This window comes from Miscanthus floridulus, chromosome 14, assembly GCF_019320115.1.
Source record: "Miscanthus floridulus cultivar M001 chromosome 14, ASM1932011v1, whole genome shotgun sequence".
NCBI lineage: Eukaryota > Viridiplantae > Streptophyta > Magnoliopsida > Poales > Poaceae > Miscanthus > Miscanthus floridulus.
The window spans coordinates 88,675,660-88,695,193 of NC_089593.1; the positions used below are offsets into that span (position 1 = coordinate 88,675,660).

The window sequence follows — 19,534 nt, forward strand, 5'->3', positions numbered from 1 at the left end:
CTCTCGCGCACGCGTGTCCCAGCGCGCCGGCGACGAGGCCGACCTGTAGCTGCGCTCGCGTCGCGGCTCCCTCCTCTACACGCGCGTCGACCAGCGCGCCGGCGACGAGGCCAACTTCCAGCTGCGCGGGCGTCGCGGCTCCGTCCTGCGTGCGTCGCGGCTCCGTCCTGCGCGCGTCGCGCCTCCGTCCTGCGCACGTGACGCCGCCTCTGAGCAGCAGCTCCTCCAGCCATGACACCTCCTCAGAGCAGCAACAGCTCTAGCCTTGACGCCGCCTCCGAGCAGCAGCAGCTCCAGCCTTGACGCCTCCTCCGACCGAACTGCCTCCCAATCCCAGGTACTGCTCTGTCCATTCTTCCATTTACTTGTTGTTCCTGATTAGCTCGATTAAGTACTTCAATCTTGCTCTCAATCTTGCTCTGTTATGCTTATGCTCTGATTCAATCTTGCTCTGATTCCCTGTTATGCATCAATCTTGCTCTGTTATGATTCAATCTTGCTCTGATTCCATTTACTTCGAATTAGCACCATGAATTGCATCAATCTTGCTCTGTTATGCTCTGATTGAAAGGTCGATGACATGCCATTTGCAGGATGTCATCTGCCGGATCGACTCGTGCATCCGTGGACCAGCCAGAGCCAGCTCGTGCCCCTGCCCTTAAGAGAAATTCTGATGATGTGGGGTGGGAGTATGGGGTTTTGATTGATCCAAATGATTTGAATGTAATCAAGTGCAAGCTGTGCCCAAAGGTTGTGAAGGCAGGAATCTATAGGCTCAAATTGCATATTTGCGGCAAGAAAGGAGATGTTCGTGCATGCCCCAATGCAACCGAAGAGGACAAAGCAAAGTGCAGGAAAGCTATTGAAGAGTCTGGGAGAGCTAAAAGGGCTAGAAGGGAGAAAGAACAAGAGGTTAGAGATGCTGTTACAATTGATGTTGAGTCAGATGCAGAACCGGAAGAAAAAACTGGGCTTGATGAGATTGGAGGCTCAGGATCGCGTGTGATGGGTCCTATGGACAACTTCACAAAGCCTATGGACTCTAGTTCGTTGGCCAAGGGGAAGAAGCTCCATCAGCTTAATATCAGTGAGCATGTCAAGAAAGAAAGACTTCATAGGTTCAAGAGATATGTGGCAAGATGGTTGTACGTTCGCAGTAAGTTTGTTTCAGTTCAGCCTTTGCAGCAAGTATTTGATTTTTGTTGCCTAACTTCCAAGTTTTTAACCATGAATTGCATTAATTTTTACTTTTTTAGGAGTACCTTTCAATGCAATCAATAATACAGAGTTTGATCAAATGATTGAAGCTGCCGGTCGCTTTGGGCCAGGTGCAAAGAAGCCTTATCAGCATGAGTTGAGAGAGAAGCTGCTGCAAGAGGAAGTTCAAGATACAAAGGAGATGTTGAAGGCACATGAGAAAGAATGGAGCAAGAATGGTTGCTCCATTATGACAGATGCTTGGACTGATCAGAAACGAAGAAGCATTATGAATATGTGTGTCAATTGTAGCATTGGTACAAGCTTTCTTGAGTCAAAAGAAGTTTCAGCCGAGTTCCACACTGGAGAACTCATTTTTCAGTATGTGAACAGCTGCATTGACAAAGTTGGGGCTGACAATATAGTTCAAGTAGTCACAGATAATGCTTCAAACAACATGGCAGCAAAGGATTTATTGTCTGTAGAGAGGCCTCAAATATTTTGGACTTCATGTGCAACTCACACAATCAATTTGATGCTTGAAGCAATGGGAAAGATGAAGAAGTTCAAGACCACAATTGAGCAAGCAAAGGCATTGACAATCTTCATTTATGCACACCATAGGACCTTGGCATTGATGAGGAAGTTTACAAAGAAAAGAGAGATTGTTCGGCCAGGCGTGACTAGATTTGCATCCAACTTTTTCACCTTGCAGAGTTTGTTTGAGAAGAAGGAGCAGCTGAGGAAGATGTCTCAAAGTGAAGAGTGGGAGAAGATAAGCCATGTCAAGAGTGCAAAAGGAGTGCAAGCCACAGCCACCTTGGTGAGGCCAAATTTTTGGAGTTCTGTTGCACTTTGCTTGAGGGTATTTGAGCCATTGGTGAAAGTCCTTCGGATGGTTGATGGGGATGTGAAGCCATCAATGGCATTTCTTTATGGGGAAATCCTTAAGGCCAAGGGAGACATCAAGGTGGCTATTGGAAACATTCCTGGGGCAGCAGGGTTGTATAGTTCTATCATGCAAATCATTGATGTAAAGATGAAAAATAGGTTGGACAGTCCTCTTCACAAGGTTGCTTATTTCTTGAACCCTTATTATAGCTACAATGATGACTCCATCTTTCAATCTACGGAAGTCATGGATGGCTTCTTAACAGCTGTAGAAACATTCTACCATGGTGATTATGATAAGCAAGCCCAAGTACTGAATGAGGAGGTGCACAGGTTCAAAGACCGTGTTGGTCATTTTGGAAAACAAGTGGCAGCTGCTGGCTGTAAGGACTTTGACATGAATCCTGGTATGCAAGTTTTAGTAATTTTTTTGTTGGCTGTTGGCTGCTGCTGCTGCTGGCTGTAACTGGCTGCACAAGTTTCACTAATTTTTTTGTTTCTATTTTTTGCAGCCAAATGGTGGGGAAACTATGGAACACAAGTACCAGTACTACAAAAGATGGCTATCAGAATTCTATCCTTGACTTCAAGTGCATCAGGTTGTGAAAGAAATTGGAGTTGCCATGAAGGGGTAAGCATCCTAAATCCTCAAGAAGAGCTTCAAATTCTCAAAATTTGTGTTGTATACACTCCTTTCACAATCTGATTTTTGTAGATTCATACTAAAAGAAGGAACAGGCTCACTTGTGAGAGGCTTGAGCAACTTGTGTTTGTTCAATTCAATGCTCTCCATGCACAGAAGAAAGATAAGGCTAAGAAGAACCAAAAGGTGGATCCCCTTCTAGCTACTGAAGCAACATATGCTCAAGGGTGGATTGTGGAAGGTGGAGAAGAGGATGAAATCAATGATGTTGATCCTGTTACGGGGCTGACGTGGCAGCTAATTGCAGAAACTTGTGGTGCTGAGGAAGTCACTTTACTTCGGAGAAGTGCAAGACTGAATCAGCCAAGAGAGATTGAAGAAGACATACACTCTGAACCTGAACCTGAGGATGATCATATTGACGAGGAAGAAATTGAGTTTGAATCTGACCAAGAAGATGTGGTCACAGCAGGCTATGAGGCAGAGGAGGGGGCTGGGACTAGTGACGATTGAGCTGCTCCAAGTCATATGATATGATCAGAGCCTTGTTTTTTTATTATGAGTGTGAACTATTTGTGTAATGTTGTCCTATTTGTGCCTTGTGAGAACTGAGAACTATGTTGTGTATTGGTTGTTTGTGAACCATTTGTGATTTGCCTAATGCTTGCCACTTCTGCTAATTGCCTAATTCTAAACTGATTTGTGAACTTTCATATTACTGCATGTGGCTTTAGTTTGCAAAGAGTCAAATATTGGCATATTGCATGTGGCTTTAGTTTGCATGTCACAGTACTTATTTTCTCCTATATGTGCATAGATTATATCGAGTCAAAGGAGTGGACATGGAGTTATGCAAGTTCAGAAACTCAAATTATGCAAGGTATGTGCAGTTCTGTGACTCATGTTCTTTTCCCTTCTCATGTTTTGTACATGTTCTGTGACTTATGGAATTATGCAAGGTATCTTACATGTAAAATTGACATCTATATATAATTATATATACAAAACTGTTGAAACCTTGCTACAGTAACAAAACCGTTTAATCCTTTTAGACGCCGTCTAAACGGCGTCTACACAGTCTAAACGCTAAACGGAGGGTCACCGCCCGTTTACCGTTTACCGTCTAGGAAAACGTGGATATATATACAGACAACAAGACAGCAAGGGTAAGAGTGAAGTGTTGGTTGTCTTGGCTGAGTAACTGATGATGTATGTGTAAGATTGAGCACTTGGTAGCACATGTTAGCTTAAGCATTGTGTCCCCCTTTATAGTACGGCCTTTTTATACTCGAATTCAAAATATAAAAGAATTTAAACCTCTTTTGAGTTTGAAGCCATCAACATTTATAATTGAGGGCTCCTCCGTTTCGTGTAACATCTTCGAATATAGATTCCCTGCTTGTCATCTCGATAAATCTCATTAGTTCTCTAATTGCGTGGTCATTATCACCAAAACCCACAATTAGGGCTTGATTGCACTTTCACACTCATTTCTCCCTTAGTCAGCCGTCACTCCCTTCCTCCCTTACTCCCCCAGCCCGACGCCACCTCCCCTCCCCGCCCCCAGCTCAACGCCCTCTCCCCTCCCCTCCCCTCCACGGCGCGCGGCGGTCGGAGCATGAAGCACGGCGGCGCTCCTTCTCCACAACCAGGCGGCGGCGGCGGTGACCCTCCAAGCAGTGTTCCTTCTCCACAACCGGATCCATGACTGTGGTGGCCAGATCCGCCGCTGGTGGCCGGATCTAAGCGGCGGCGAGCATATCCGACCGAAGACGAGCATCTCCGACTGGCGAGGAGCTGTGGTACACGGATCCAGCGGCGATGGCGCAGATCTAGGCCCGGTAAGGGCTGGGTCCGAGCTTTTTCTTTTCTTTTTTGTTTTTTTATTTGATTTATAGAGGCGGGCATACAACCGCCTCGGAAAATACCCCATTTACCGTGACCTTTGTGCCGAAGTGGTTGCGATGCCCGCCTCGGTTAATCGTTTTTTCCCGCCTCGAAAAAGTTTTCTGTAGTAGCGTATATTTTTCAAATAAATTTATTATGAAAATATATTCTATAACTAATCTAATGATACTTATTTTGTTTCATAAGTGTTAGTACTTTTTTTATATAATTCTAGTCAAAGTCAGGATGTGAGAATTGTATTCTTTTGTGGACGGATGGAGTACCCAGAAAGCAAAACGAAGTCAAACGTGCGGTTGGTCATACAAGACTGAAGACCGGAGAGGCAGGCAGTCAGATCATATGAAAAGAAGGAATATATAGGGCGCGTTGAGTTGGCCGGAATTTGGATGTGCAAAGTTTGCATAGTGCCAGATCCCTTACTGTAGTATTTCGTTTGTATTTGGTAATAATTGTCCAACCGTTGATTAATTAGGCTCAAAATATTCGTCTCGCAAAGTACAACCAAACTGTGCAATTAGTTTTTAATTTCGTCTACTTTTAGTATTCCATACATGTACCGCAAGTTTAATGTGATGGGAAATCTTTTTTTTTGCATAGTGCCAAAGTTGAGATCTAAACAAGGGCATAGTGGACAAGTACTAATAAGTGGTGAACGACGCAGTCAGAGAGGCAGTCAGTCAGATGCCGTATCTATGACGAACGAGAGAAGAGAACGTTGGGCCAGTGGCTGTGCGGTGGTCTACGTACCTGTGCGTGTGTGGATAGCAGACTAGTAGACCGTCCCGAGCGCGTCGACGTACGCCGGACGACGACGACGCGGCTTCGCTTGGAATTGGGTCCGGTCCGGCAGTCAAACAAAGACGCCCGCCCGTCAGGCAGAAGCTTTGCTGGGTTCAGCAGCCAGCCACGCGCGCGGCTTCTCTCTACGTATGCACAAGCTTGGACGTTTACGAGATGTAAAATAAATAAAAGCTAAAATTTTCAAGTTTTTTTCCTTTCCTTTTCCTTTTCTGTGCGAAGGACCAGAATGTTGTTAAATGGGAAATGAGATGAGCCTCGATTGTGGTTGTGGGTCGTTGGTGTGGCACAGCTTGGTTTGGGCCCAGTGCAGCGCGGTGGGTGTGCGGAGAATCAAGCTGCTAGGGCCAGGGCCCAGTGCAGCAGCACACAGCCCTTCTTCCACGGCAGGGTCCGCTGGGCCGGCCTAGCTGACGTTAGCTCAAGGGAAAGTACTGCCATCTATTGGCTGCAAGTAACACGATAAGAATGTAATAAGTAGTACCTAGCAAATAAATATCACCGGGAAGAGAACATTCTGCAAATTAATATACTAATTCCATAGCTTTAATAAAAAAATATTGGGCATCATGAATGAGAAAATTACCCTAAATGAAGGAAATTTACACGCCAACAAAGGAGATGGAGAACATTTTTAATATAAAGGATGAAATTTTGTAATAATTGAAATACACCATTATTAACCAAACCCTCTCCCCCTATTATACCTGAGGGGCATCTAGGCCCCCAGCAGTTTTGGCAGTTTTCTGTATGGTTGCTTCAGGCATTTTGGAGGACCTCAGGAAATCCTTGTGATATGTAGTTTTGCCTGGTTTTTGCACAGAAACGCTAGTTTCCGCCTCGGAGGCACCCGACAGTCGTTGTTTTTCACAGATGGACCGAACCTTGGACTTTTTGTGTGGGGCCACCTTGGGTGGGTCCCTTGGGCCCCGTGAGCCACCTCGGTGGGCTTAGGACCCATGGCCCATTCCGTCCCGTCCGTGGCCTATTTTTGGCTCGTTTTCACTGTGCCCTTCACTTAGACTAACTTAGTCATTTCCATGCATGTTAAGTGGCCCGATTTGACTCGTTTCCGCGTCGCATTACCCGTTTTTGGCCCGTTTTCATTGGTTTTGGCTCATTTTCTTCGTGCCATTGATTTAGACCGACTTAGGCATTTCCAACCGTGCCTTGGGGCCTCTCATCACCCGTTTGCACCTCTTGTCTCCTGGTTTGGGCCTATTTTGGCCTTGCATGGCCCGTACTTAGCCCGTCGCGAGCTGTTTTCGCCTCGCATGAGACATTTTTGTCCCGATGTCATCTTGTCCTTCTGTCGTGACCCATTTCCGTGACCTCATTAGGCATATCCGTCATGCTCGATTTGAGTCCTAGCCATTCCTCGGCATCCATCCAACCAACCGTGCTTGGAAATCAGAATCAAACGAGCTTACTTTTTCAAGGTTTTTGCTCAGAAATGCTGGTTTCCTCCCCGGAGGTGCACAAGGGTCGTTGTTTTTCATGGATGGACGGAATCTTGGAGGCTGACCTTAGGTATAGATACATAACATCATTTGTTGAGCAAGGTAATGTTTGGTACTTTCGATATTTTGCATAACGTCATGTGACCAACAAGGTTATATGTGGTACCTCCGCTATATACAAATAACATACTTATCAAATGTCAGAAAGATGTATTATCCAGAGCGATGGCTTGCTTTGAGCACTCTAGGGCGTGCATGTTTGATATCCGTCCTGAAGCCGGCTCGACGCGCAGGCCTAGCCTAGGCCAGCCACTGCCTGGCCCAAGTGGTGAAACTGCACTTGTTTGGTTTCCTATACAAACTGGACCAGGCCCATAGAAGATTGTGTTCGATTCAACAGCAGGGAGCCAAGCCCAACACCAACTAACTGCAACTATCATAGTGAGATCATGTTTGATCTCAGTGAGGCTAGCAACTAGGGAGAAGAGCACACAAATGAAACAACAGATATCATAGAGGTAACAGAAATTCATTGAACAAATAAATTAGTGTTGCATTACAAATAAAATACAGAAGCTTCATCCACTTTATGTGACAGAAGCTTCATCTCACCACCTACAGATCCCCTTGGAATGGGGACCTACAAAGTACTGTAACCATCATACTTTGAACAAAATATAAACATACATGATACTTATCTGATAGAAGCTTCATCTCACCACCTACTTTAGCTTTTTTTCAGCAGCTATGTGTTCATCACAGAAGTTTCCGTGGTAAATACTTGTGATAATTTATCCACTTTATCTGACAGAAGCTTCATCTCACCATCTACGGATCGCCTTGGAATGGGGATCTACGAAGTACAGTAACCATCATACTTTGAACAAAATCCAAACATACATGATACTTATCTGACAGAAGCTTCATCTCACCACCTACTTTAGCTTCTTTTTCAGCAGCTATGTGTTCATCACAGAAGTTTCCGTGATAAATACTTGTGATAATTTATCCACTTTATCTGACAGAAGCTTCATCTCACCACCTACGAATCGCCTTGGAATGGGGATCTACGAACTACAGTAACCATCATACTTTGAACAAAATCCAAACATACATGATACTTATCTGACAGAAGCTTCATCTCACCACCTACTTTAGCTTCTTTTTCAGCAGCTATGTGTTCATCACAGAAGTTTCCGTGATAAATACTTGTGATAATTTATCCACTTTATCTGACAGAAGCTTCATCTCACCACCTACAAAATCCAAACATACATGTGTTAATATGCTTTTCATATGATCTATAACTGAGAATAAATAACTATGATAATAGTGGTTTGTGATCCATGTAATTAATTGTACCTGTATGGTCTTGCTAAAGAATGAAGTGAAGCACCACTTTGCTCATGTGCTGAAAATGGCTGCATGTACAATTTATGTGGTGGTGATATTTTCGGTAATCACTGATAGCGTTTTTTTAACTCTAATAGCGTTTTTTTAATATATGTTGCAGCCTAACGGAGAAAATAAATCAAGTAGTTCTCAGGCTGCCATTGTTCAGTTTGGACTTAATCAATCCCAGGGTAATGTAGTAGCAAGCTGTATTTCAGCAACTGAGCACTCTTGTAGTTCTGTACGGCTAGTTTGGGGTCCACCCGGCACTGGTAAAACTAAGACAGTCTCAGTAATCTTGTATTTCCTTCTGAAGATGGCTAAGATACCTAGAGTTCTTGTATGTACTCCAACGAACACAACTCTAGGGCGATTGACTCGTCAACTTGTTTCTCTATTAGAGAACTCATCTGAAGCCGAATCAATTCAGGACATCATTATGTTGGGTAATGAGGAGCGTCTGAAGGTGAAGGAAGATAAAGATCTGTCAAAAGTATATTTGAAAAATCGCGTTAAGCAGCAGAAGGACGAGTTCCAGAAGCTGAACAAGCTGAACAAGGAGTTTCAGAAGCTGAGTAGAGGGAGAGAGTTGAACATGATGGAGTTTTAAAACCACGTCACTCACTCGTAGCATAGCCTAGTAAGGAGGCTATATATATATATATATATATATATATATATAGATATATAATATATAGATATATAGATATCTATATATATATATATATATCTTATATCTATATATATATATATATATATATATATATATATATATATATCTATATATATTATATATATATATATATATATATACTTGGAAAATAGAGGGGTTTATTTGTAAAAAGAAATAGAGAGAAACATGTGTATGACTAGTAACCACTGCTTGCTGAAAACTGAAAAGCGTGTGATCGCTGATTCTGATTTGGACTGCACCGGTGCACCTCCTGCCTGGCTCTGCTGCCAACGCACACCGGAGAGCCGCGACCTTTCCAGCGCCCCCGCCCACCTCCTCTGCCCTGCGTTGTCTTCTCCGTCTCTCTCTTGTCGCCGGGCTGGATTAATCGGTCGGTCGCGCCCGCCGATGAGCTGAACTGATCGAGCTGAGGCCGGCCGCCGCGCGCCGCCCGCGGAGAAGACGAAGACTCCTCCTCCTACGCTTTCCTCTTTCTTAAATTGAAGCACCATCTCATGGTACGGTCCATCCTTCCCAGTACTCTGCTTCTTAGTAACCACTTTCTTTTTCCTGCTATGGCGTTGTGATCTCATCGTCTTCTCCGCCGGCGGGGCGTCGCACCGCGTGAAGCTGCGTGCGTTCTTCATCTTTATGCGTTTCTTGCCGCCTCCTCAACGAATCCAGTATTCCTCCGATCCTCCTCCCTTTCCCTGCGGTGCGCAACAAAAAATGTTTTTTTGGTCCTTCACAAAGAAAACCGCTGTTCCATTCAAATTCAGTTCAGAAATAACCGCTGCTCTGCTGTTACCACCTTCCTTCACGATGGACCAATCCGAAGCTTTCATCATCTTCTGATTCCACAGCCTCAGCAATTCTCAATTTCCCATACGAATTCTTGTCTGAAAAAAAAAACTCTCCTTTCAGCTGATCGGCATGCCGCAGGGAGCAGCAGCAGCAGCAACAGCCGTGGACGGCAACGTCAAGGGCGGCGGCGGCGGCACCAACCCCAGCACCGCCCTGCCTGCGGCGGCTTTGCCCCTAAAGCTCCTCCGCCCTCTCCTCCTCGTGGCGGTGCTCGGCACGGGGTTCCTCGCCGTCCTGGTCCTGCTCCTTGGCGGCACCGCCTACTCGTCCATGCTCCCGCGTCTCCCCTCCGCCGCGGACGCCCTGCCGGCGTCGGTGGGGAAGGCGCCGCTGGAGCGGTGGGCGCGGGCGCCCGCGTCCGCGTGGCACAACATGACCGACGAGGAGCTGCTGTGCGCGGCGTCGTGGCGGCCCAGCGTCCGGTGGTACCCGTACCGGCGGACGCCCAAGGTGGCCTTCATGTTCCTCACCCGCGGCCCGCTGCCGCTGGCCCCGCTCTGGGACCGCTTCTTCGCCGGCGTTGCGGACGCGGGGCTCTTCACCCTAATACAGATGCCGGTCAATTTGATGCAACGCAACAAGAGGAGATGGCATCACCATGGAATCTTCACCCTAATACAATCTCACTTTCACTTTCACTTTCTAGTGCTTTGCTATCTATGATCACTACTGAAAGTTCTCTGCTTTATTTCCAAAGAACGCAAAGTGTACTGTTAGTGTTAGTAGAACAGTGAACTGCCGTTGACTGACCACTGCACTGCATATATACAGGTGGCTGCGTCCTGCGTGGGGCGGGGCGAGCATGCTGGACGCGGAGCGGTGGCTGCTAGACCCAGCGAACGAGCCCTTCGTGCTGCTCTCCGAGTCGTGCGTGCCGCTCTACGGCTTCCCGGCGGTGTACAGCTACCTGACGCGGTCACGGGCGAGCTTCGTGGGCGCGTTCGACGACCCGAGCCCGCACGGCCGTGGGCGGTACCGAGGCGGGCTGGCCCCGGAGGTGCGGCGGGAGCAGTTCCGGAAGGGCGCGCAGTGGTTCGAGCTGGACCGGGCACTCGCCGTCGACGTGGTCGCCGACGACCGTTACTACCCCAAGTTCCGAGAGCACTGCCGCGCGCCGTGCTACGTGGACGAGCACTACCTGCCGACGGCGCTCTCCATCGAGGCGCCCGCGCGGATCGCCAACCGCAGCGTCACGTGGGTCGACTGGTCCCGCGGCGGCGCGCACCCGGCCACGTTCGGGGAGAAAGACGTCGACGAGGCGTTCCTGAAACGGCTCACGGCGGCGCCCGGGAAGCGCCAGGGGAACTGCACCTACAACGGCCAGCCGGCGGAGGTGTGCTTCCTGTTTGCTAGGAAGTTCGCGCCCAAGTTGCTCGGATACGGCTGACTGTGACTGCTCTGCTCTGAATCTGAATCTGAATTTTCTCCGAGTGACAACAGAAGGAAACCATACTCTGCTTTAACAACTTTGTTTTACAATCTACTAGTATGACTAAACACATGTCGTTACAGTTGATTGGTATAAAAATGTACTCTAGACTCCATGCTCGTCATCATCGGTGTATAGATATAGCTCCATGACTTACACAATTACACCACCGGAACATCATTTTTTTGGCTCAATGGGATTAATGGATGAGTGTTGAGATGCCTTGGAACAACCGAAAACAAGCAAACAGGAAAATCGAGTGTTTCCACACGTATCAAGACCTGGTTCTAAAACCATCAGATAACCTCCTTTTAAAAACAAACAAACGGGGGGGGGGGGGGGGGGGGGGGGGGGGGGGAGAGTTTCCCCACCAGATTTTCACTCACGGAAAGGAGGCTCCAGCGAGCTGGAGAGTGTTACAGAGTTACAAGTGAGAAGGTAGCTACGCCAGTCGTTCAGACCGTTTACAAAATCATTTCGAAGGTGCTTTCGCCAAATTACAAAATCGTCACAGATTCGGTTTTTATGATCAACCGGCTATCGGCGTATTCTCCACGAAAGATTTCACCATTCCTGGCATCCCATAGGCGCGAGAGTATAGTAAGAAGAACAAAAGGCACAACTTAGCATCCAGACCGGGGGGTGTGGCAAAGTTCCAGACATCTTTGTCAGTTAGAGAAGAGACACTGCCGAAGCCAATCTTTCGCCAAACGCTAGCACTCACTGCACAGCCGAAGAACTTATGGTGCTTATCTTCAATGGAACCGGCACATCTTTGGCATTGGTCGCTGTCCAGTACATGCTTAGCATGAAGGTTGGATCTTGTACTTAACCTGTCCTTGAAGTATAGCCAGGCGAACACCTTAACCTTGTTTGGGACACGAGTCTCCCAGATGCGGCGCCCATGGGTGTCTGGAGTCTCATGTCTTCGGTCGAGAGCCGCATAGGCGTCCCTTGAAGTATAAGGTTTCCCGGTTGTTTTTAGAACCCTCACATCTGCACCTTCGCTGAGGGTGAGTTCCTGCAGACAAGATAGTAGACTGACTAGCTGGGCACTAGCAGCATTCGTTAGTCGCGGCCTGAGACACAAATCAAACCCATTCTGGAAAAAATTTTGCACCGATACGTTAGGCCGAGTGGTGTGGGAGAAGAGGGCAGAATAGGTAGAGCAAAGGGGACCATCCGGGAACCAGTGATCAAACCAAAAGGAAGTAGAAGAGCCATCCCGGACAGTAACACAAGTGATAGATCGGTAAGTATTAAGTTCCTCATCAACAATTCGCCAGAGGTAGCTGTGAGGCCCGTTGATGGGAGTATCAAAGGATGCCGCATCCCGAAGCAGCCAGTCTTTCCAGGCCACCGGCTCGCCAGAGAAAAGCTTGTCAATGAACTTCATGAGAAGACATCTATTCTGAAGTTGAAGGTCTTTTACCCCGAGGCCACCATCCTCTTTCCTGGCCTAAACATTATCCCAAGCAACTAGGCATTTGGAACCGTGGTAGACCTCATCACCAGTCCAGAAGAATGCCCTACGGCGCCGATCAATAGCTTTAATAACCGTCTTAGGAATGTTAATAGCCGACATAAAGTGAAGAGGGACCGAACTGAGGACAGCAGTAGAGAGGGTGAGACGTCCGGCCCTGTTGAGCAGCGAGTCACGCCAGCCAATGAGGTGTTTGTCACAGGAGGAGATGAGTGGGAGGCAATCAGCAACAGAGATTTTGTGGAGGGAAAGGGGGAGGCCAAGGTAGGTTTAGGGGAAAGAGGAGACAGTAGTACCAAAACTAGTAGCAAGGGCATGAGCAGTGTATGAAGGCACACCAACAGGAAGGAAGGTAGTCTTGTGGTAGTTGATAGAGAGCCCCATAGCCTCCTCCAAGATCTCCAAGATATGCTTAGTTTGAGCAATGGATTCAGTAGAGCATTTGAGAAAGATAAGGGTATGTCAGCGTATTGGAGCACGGGGCAGGGAGCATTAGGGACAAGGGGGTGCTCGATGGCACTGGCCAAGTTAGGGTGATGGAGGAGCCGACAAAGGATGTTGGCAACAATAATGAAAAGGTAGGGGGAGAGGGGGTCTCCTTGCTGAAGACCATTACGACAGTTGATCCATCGCCCAGGGATGCTATTGAGCAGAACAACCGTTTTGCCGGTGCTAAGTAGGTCATGGATCCAATTGCACCATTTATCAGGAAAACCACGACATTGGAGAACTCGATCGAGACTATCCCAATTCACACAGTTGAATGCCTTATGAAAGTCGAGCATTAGGATAATGATGGGCTAGTTGCGGCGATAGCAGCAGTAAAGACTGGTCGGAGCCAATGAGAGCGGGGATATGAGAGCAGCAAAACTATCGGCAATGCATCGGCCCAAAACAAAACCAGACTGGTCGGAGCCAATGAGAGCGGGGATATGAGGTTGTAGCCGCGTCGTCAGGACTTTGGAGATACCTTTGATGGTAGAATTCTACAGAGCAATAGGACGGAAGTCTTGAGGTTTCTGAGCATTGTCCTTTTTGGGGAGAAGGACAAGGTAAGAACGATTCAGCCTTTCCAGATCAGTGGAATGAGAGTAGAATGATTCAAAGAGGGAGTAAAGAACGGGAGAGGTGGTGGCCCAGGTTGCCTTGAAAAAAGAGGGCCAAAGCCGTCAGGCCTGGGGCTGGCGTTGGCATGCATACGACCGAAGGCCTGGTGGATTTCATCCCGACTAAAAGGCGCAGCCAAGTGATCAAGTTGCAGTGCCCCTTTAGGGTAGATGTCTGCAATCCGGAACGACCAATTGGTGGGACGTACGCTTCCAAGTAGGTTGACATAGAACGTTTGAAGGACAGCCGCTTTCTGGTCATGATTATGGAGCTGACAGCCATCATGGTCGATCACTTGAATCTTGTTGCGACGATGGCGTTGATTAGCATAGGCATGAAAATAGCGAGTGTTCTCGTCACCTTCAAGAGAAGCTCTCACTTTACTCCGTTGCTTCCAAAGCAGTAGTTTAGCCTGAGTGGCCCTGCTGAGGATGGTGACAATGAGGGTTCGAAGATTGTGTTCAGGTGGGGAGAGAGCTCTAGATTCCTCCACATAATCCAACAGATTGATCACGATGCAACAATCCGTCTCTTGCTGAGAAAGGTTGGGCTTATTCTTCCCCAAGCTCGCAGCTCAGATCTGGTAACTTTCAGTTTGGCAGCGATTAGAGCCGACAGGTCACTGATATCCGTCCGACAACTCTACGCGGTGCCCACAATATCATGAAAACCAGCTGCATGAACCCAATAGTTTTCGAAATGGAAGATTTTGGACTTCGGAATGGAAGTGGCGATGTCAATCTTCATAGGAACGTGATCAGAGGTGGTCATGGTAAGAGAAGAAAGAATAGTGTGGGGGAGTTTTTCATCCCAGGCTAGATTAATGAAAACTCTGTCCAACCGTTCAAGGGTGGGGGTGCTACGCTTGTTAGACCAAGTAAAGCTTCTGTCGAGAAGTGGTACTTCAATAAGACACATGTCATTGATACAGTCGTTGAAGGCCTCGGCCTCAGCAATCCGGAAATTCGAATTGTTTTTCTCATGGGCATATCTGATCATGTTGAAATCACCACTGAGCATCCAAGGAACGTTGGGAGAAGGGGAGATAGTTTTTAATGAATGGGCACGAGAATATGTCTATTTTCGTATTTCATTAATAGAGAAGAGTGCGGTACAACCCGTTCAAAGATGGGAAAGAAAAGAAAGCTACTCTTTCCTAGATGATAAGGAGGGCAAGATTTTTAATTACTTTTTGAGGGACGTCTTGTGTCGTTGACAAATTTGTCCACCTCTCATGTGTTGTCGTGCTCGTTGCCCAATTCCCTGGTTTTTAGTATATCTACACTATGCTAACATATGAGGGGCTAGAGGTTAGGAACTTAGGATAGCTCGGCCGGTGTCTACCCTCGTAAATTCCAGCGAGAGTGGCATCCTTGGGATTTGAACTTGGTTGCCTACTTAAAGGCTGGTGCTGCTTACCACCTAAGCCCTTCACCTCTCCCCAACTATGCTAGGGCGTATTTGGTTTGCACCTCCTAACCAACTTCTTAACTTTAGTCACCCCTGTTTGGTTTGGTGTACTAAAAGAGGCATTTTAGTCTCTTTTAGTTAGGATGTTTGGCTTTAAAGTGACTAAACAGTGAGGTAGCCTGACTAAAAAGTGAAGTTTAGGGTGTGTTTGGTTGAGCTGTGGCTGTGGAAAAAAGCTGTTGTGGGCTGTGAGCTATAGGAAAGCTGCTGTGGGCTGTGAGCTGTAGAAAAGCTGAAAGCTGTTTGGTTAAACAAGTATAAAATATATCTTCTATCTTTATCTGTCTTGAAACAACTATGAAAGAGTTTTTTATTCCACCAATTTCGAAAAGCAGAAAGCCAAAAGCCAAAAACAGGGTCAAACCAGCTTTCAAAACTGTACTACAGAAAAGCAACTGCTTCTGAAAAAGCCACCTGAAAAAGCAGCCCCTTTGGTTGGGCTTTTGGCTTTTGGGGCCAAAAGCTAAAGCCAAAAGCCCAACCAAACAGACCATAGTCTCATTTAGCAACATTTAATTGACTAGTTGGCTAAAGCCCGTTTAATCCCATTCAATAAAAGTGTTTGGGTAAAAAATAACTAAATATGACTAGATTTAGGAGATGGAGAGTGAACAACACCCCTAACATATGGTGTGACGTTTCTCCCTCGATTGCCTATATCACAGGCAAACTGGACTATAGGAGTCTACTCTCTTCGCGCTAGTCTTTCCGAAGTTCAGTATGCAAAATGAGCCAGGCGTGACCTCCATTTATAGCCCCTAGATTTTCTGATGTGCATTCCTTACCTGAAAAAAGAATTCATCTTCAGCCGACTGGGACGTTTTGGTTTGAAACGTTCTCTTTCACCTCTTAAGCGACGACATGTATATATCTGTGACAAGTGTGACCCCATGATCGTATCTAGCTAGGGACGTTTGTAATGTTCAGAAGTTAGGCATTTTAACACGTTCTCGTAACAAATGAAGCTGCCTTTATTACATTTCACATTAAACAAATATAGAAAAAAAAAATCAGTAAACGTTTTAGGGCCCTTTTGTAACACAAGAATCTTGTAGAAATCAGTTTATTTTCACAGGAAAAACACAAGAAACAGGAAAATTTCCTCCATTCTAAAGGGGGTCTTGACAATCAACGCGTACATATGGTCTTTGACATTTGCCATGATATGATGTCATTTACAGAGGAGGAGGTCGTCAATCATCACACGAACAAATAAGTAATAACACCTCTCACAGAATTGAGTCTACGACGAGAGCTGCTTCTCCATCCACTCTTATCGAAATTTAAATGCCTTACTCAAGCAGGGTCTAGGATGAAAGACCAGTGGGTTGAAAGTCATCCTCAACCTCCAGCCTCACCTCAAAGCAGTCATGGCAAAAATTCTTAGAGGGACCCTAGAGGGGCTACATGGGATCAACAGTGGTAGGGGAGCTTGAGCCCCCCCCCCCCCCCCCCCCCCCCCCCCCCCCCGCTCCACCACTGGATCCGCCCCTGGAATAGATGAAACAAACAAACTTACTCAGTCACCCAAGAGATACACCCATACATTCACAGTGTTGTGTAGATCCCAAACTTACCAAGTCATCCAAGAGATACATCCATACATTCCCAGTGTTGTGTAGATCCCAGTTATTCTTCAAAGAGATGATATCCATACAGCCAAGGGCGAAACTCCACAGAGAGAACATGGTCATTTGATAAGGGATCAATCCGGAAAACAAAAGAATTATATATCAGAATTAATTATCCCAGAAGGAAAACCTAATATACACATCTGTGAAGGATGTATATTGAACTGAACTTTTTGTCAAAGCAGAAATGAACAATAAAGGCTTTGATGACGTACTCCCAAATGGCCATCAGTGCGTGCTTGACAATTTAATTTACACTGTTCAAAAAGTAATCATGACTATTTATATATCTATCTAGATCTAAGGGTTAAAAATGCATAGGAATATAGTGCAAGGTGTTGGGCCCAAACTTAAAATTGATGGATCAAGAACCACTACTACACAAAGAGTTTTCACACACGGGCATAGAATCTCTAGTCATAGACGGATCTCAACCCCATCACAGACGGATTATTCCACGATATGCATGACTACATCACAAATATCCATATGTGATGAACTCGACCACAGACGGTTTGAACTTTTGTGATATCAATAATCACATACGGGTAATATAACAATCTGTGACGACGTTTCATCACAAATGGGTAATATCGTATTCTGTTAAGACTCGTCTCTGATCTAGCATGTATCACAAACTTTTATTTGTAGTTGTAGCGGCCCATCTGTCATTTTTTTTTTAGTTCACAGACATACCGCTGTAAGGTCCACATCTGTGTCCAGTATCTAAACTCAAGCGTATATTTTTTAAATCCCTGACTGCAATGACTGCCGCTAGGGGTGAAAGAGAAACCAGAAGATATCAGTTACCGAGACTCGTTTCTGATGTTTTACCGTGTTTTTGACTAAAACAAAAACAGTACCGAGAACCGTAAGCATCGTATCCGTAAAGGTACAAAAATATGAAAACCATAACGTTAACAGTATTTACCATTTCCAACTGTATAAGCGTTTTACCGTATTTCTGTAGTAAAATACCATGATATTATACCTGTTTTTCTTAGAAAAAAAGGAGGTCCTCTATAACTTTAGTCCAGCCAGGCCAAGCTGCCAAGCGCCACACGCCCACACTCCAGTCGCACCACGTACCGTCCGCTCCACTGACTGCACAAACCTAAGTTGGGCAAAGGCTTTCTAATAATCTAAAGAAATTTGTCTTTCTTTTCTTTCATAAAAAGCATGCGGCTCTCACTCGAAACCTCAACCCAACCCAGTTACCCAGCTATATCCAAACAAAGTGATTGGGCTTCGTTAAAGTAACACAAATGTATATATATGTTTTGGACATGATTAAAGTAATGTCTATGTCTTAATAATCGTCAGCTCGTTTTTATGTTTTAGTAAATATACATGGTCGGTTAAAGTAACGCAAATGTAACTATGTTTCATTTTTGTGTGTTATTAAATAGAGTTAAATGCACCAGAGATCCATTAATTTGTGACCAAGTTTCAGTTGGGTCCATCAACTTCCAAAGTGGCTTTTTGGGTCCATAAACTTTTAAAATGGTTCAGTGCAATCCATACCTATTTATTTAACCTTAAATTCAAAACACATTTGTAGAAAACCCCTTCCTGCACCACATCTTCTCCATGCAGTCCGGGTGGTTGAGCGCCAGCGCCAGCGCCCACTCCACGCTGGTCGTCGTGGTGTCGGAGCCGGCCATGAAGATGTCCAGCACGAACGCCTTGATGTTCTCCCTGGTTAGCTTCACCTCGGCGTTCACGTCCTCCGCCGCGTCCATGAGGATGTCCAGCAGGTCCTTGCTGCTGTTGTCGGTGGTGGTGATGGTCTGCCCCAGCCCATGCTGCCGTCTCCGGTTCTCCTCCTTGCCCGTGATCATGATCTCCAGCAGCGCGTCGAACTTGTCCCGCACCACGCGCGTCCTCCGCGTGAGCCCCTGCAGGTCCCATCCCCGGCAGAGCCCCACGTAGTCCTCGACGTTGAAGGCCCCCACGAGCTCGGCGACGTGCTTGGCGCAGTCCCTGGCCGCCTCCATCATGTGGCCCGGCAGCGCGCTGGCCACCATGCGCATGATGGTGTTGTTGGACATGCTGATGAGGTGGCGGCTGACGTCGATGGCCAGGCCAGCACCAGTTCAGTTGCCCCGCCGCGCTTTCTTCGCGTCGGCGAGTGGTCCCAGTCCGGGTGGCGCAGCCGGCAGAGTACGACGGCAAGGAGGTAGGTGTCCAGTGGTGAGGTTCAGCACCAGCTCCTGGTTGGCGTCGCGGGCGGTCTGCGGCGGCGTTCGGGGCCTGCGAGGCTGAGGAAGATGGCGCGGCGTCGTGGGCACATCCGAAGTCGCCGTGGCCAGTGTTGGAAGTAGTAGGCGTCTGCGAAAACGGCGGTGTGGTTTGGGGTAGGCATGGAGGTCGACGATCGGAGCTCGGCTGTTCGGTAGTGTCCGCGCTGCGGCGTCACGCCCGCACCATGACGGCCGGCGCCGTCAGTGCGCGCTTAAGGAGACCCCGCCGCGCGGGCATGTGGTCAGCTGCCTCCGTTGCGGGCCTCGAGCTGCCGCCGCCGTGCATAAGGACCCCCCCGAAAAGGGCGCACAGCGGGAGCTCTCGACGGAGCTGCACATGACCAG

General features: G+C 47.0%; 2 protein-coding genes and 1 pseudogene across 2 annotated transcripts; all 3 read left to right on the forward strand.

Moving 5' to 3' along the window:
* Positions 1 to 237: 237 nt before the first annotated feature.
* LOC136503936 (uncharacterized) lies at positions 238 to 2,307 on the forward strand. Its single transcript, XM_066498854.1, has 4 exons — positions 238 to 337; positions 594 to 1,156; positions 1,257 to 2,230; positions 2,299 to 2,307. The coding sequence occupies exons 2-4, from the start codon at positions 595 to 597 to the stop codon at positions 2,305 to 2,307; spliced, it is 1,545 nt and encodes a 514-aa protein (XP_066354951.1). The 5' UTR covers positions 238 to 337; position 594.
* A 27-nt stretch (positions 2,308 to 2,334) lies between these two features.
* LOC136506106 (uncharacterized) lies at positions 2,335 to 3,344 on the forward strand. The gene is made up of 3 exons (XM_066501228.1): positions 2,335 to 2,495; positions 2,601 to 2,719; positions 2,804 to 3,344. Exons 1-3 carry the CDS (start codon positions 2,336 to 2,338, stop codon positions 3,242 to 3,244), a joined length of 720 nt encoding a protein of 239 aa, XP_066357325.1. The 5' UTR covers position 2,335; the 3' UTR covers positions 3,245 to 3,344.
* Positions 3,345 to 9,181: 5,837 nt separating this feature from the next.
* Positions 9,182 to 11,472, forward strand: LOC136505097 (glycosyltransferase BC10-like; annotated as a pseudogene).
* Positions 11,473 to 19,534: the final 8,062 nt, after the last annotated feature.

Bases quoted from the DNA above. Each gene is read 5' to 3' on its own strand.
- LOC136503936 (XM_066498854.1), top strand. From the start codon at position 595: ATGTCATCTGCCGGATCGACTCGTGCATCCGTGGACCAGCCAGAGCCA. The intron at 1,157-1,256 runs GTAAGTTTGTTT...TTACTTTTTTAG, and splicing joins AAGATGGTTGTACGTTCGCA to GAGTACCTTTCAATGCAATC.
- LOC136506106 (XM_066501228.1), top strand. From the start codon at position 2,336: ATGGATGGCTTCTTAACAGCTGTAGAAACATTCTACCATGGTGATTAT. The intron at 2,496-2,600 runs GTATGCAAGTTT...TATTTTTTGCAG, and splicing joins GGACTTTGACATGAATCCTG to CCAAATGGTGGGGAAACTAT. The intron at 2,720-2,803 runs GTAAGCATCCTA...TGATTTTTGTAG, and splicing joins ATTGGAGTTGCCATGAAGGG to ATTCATACTAAAAGAAGGAA.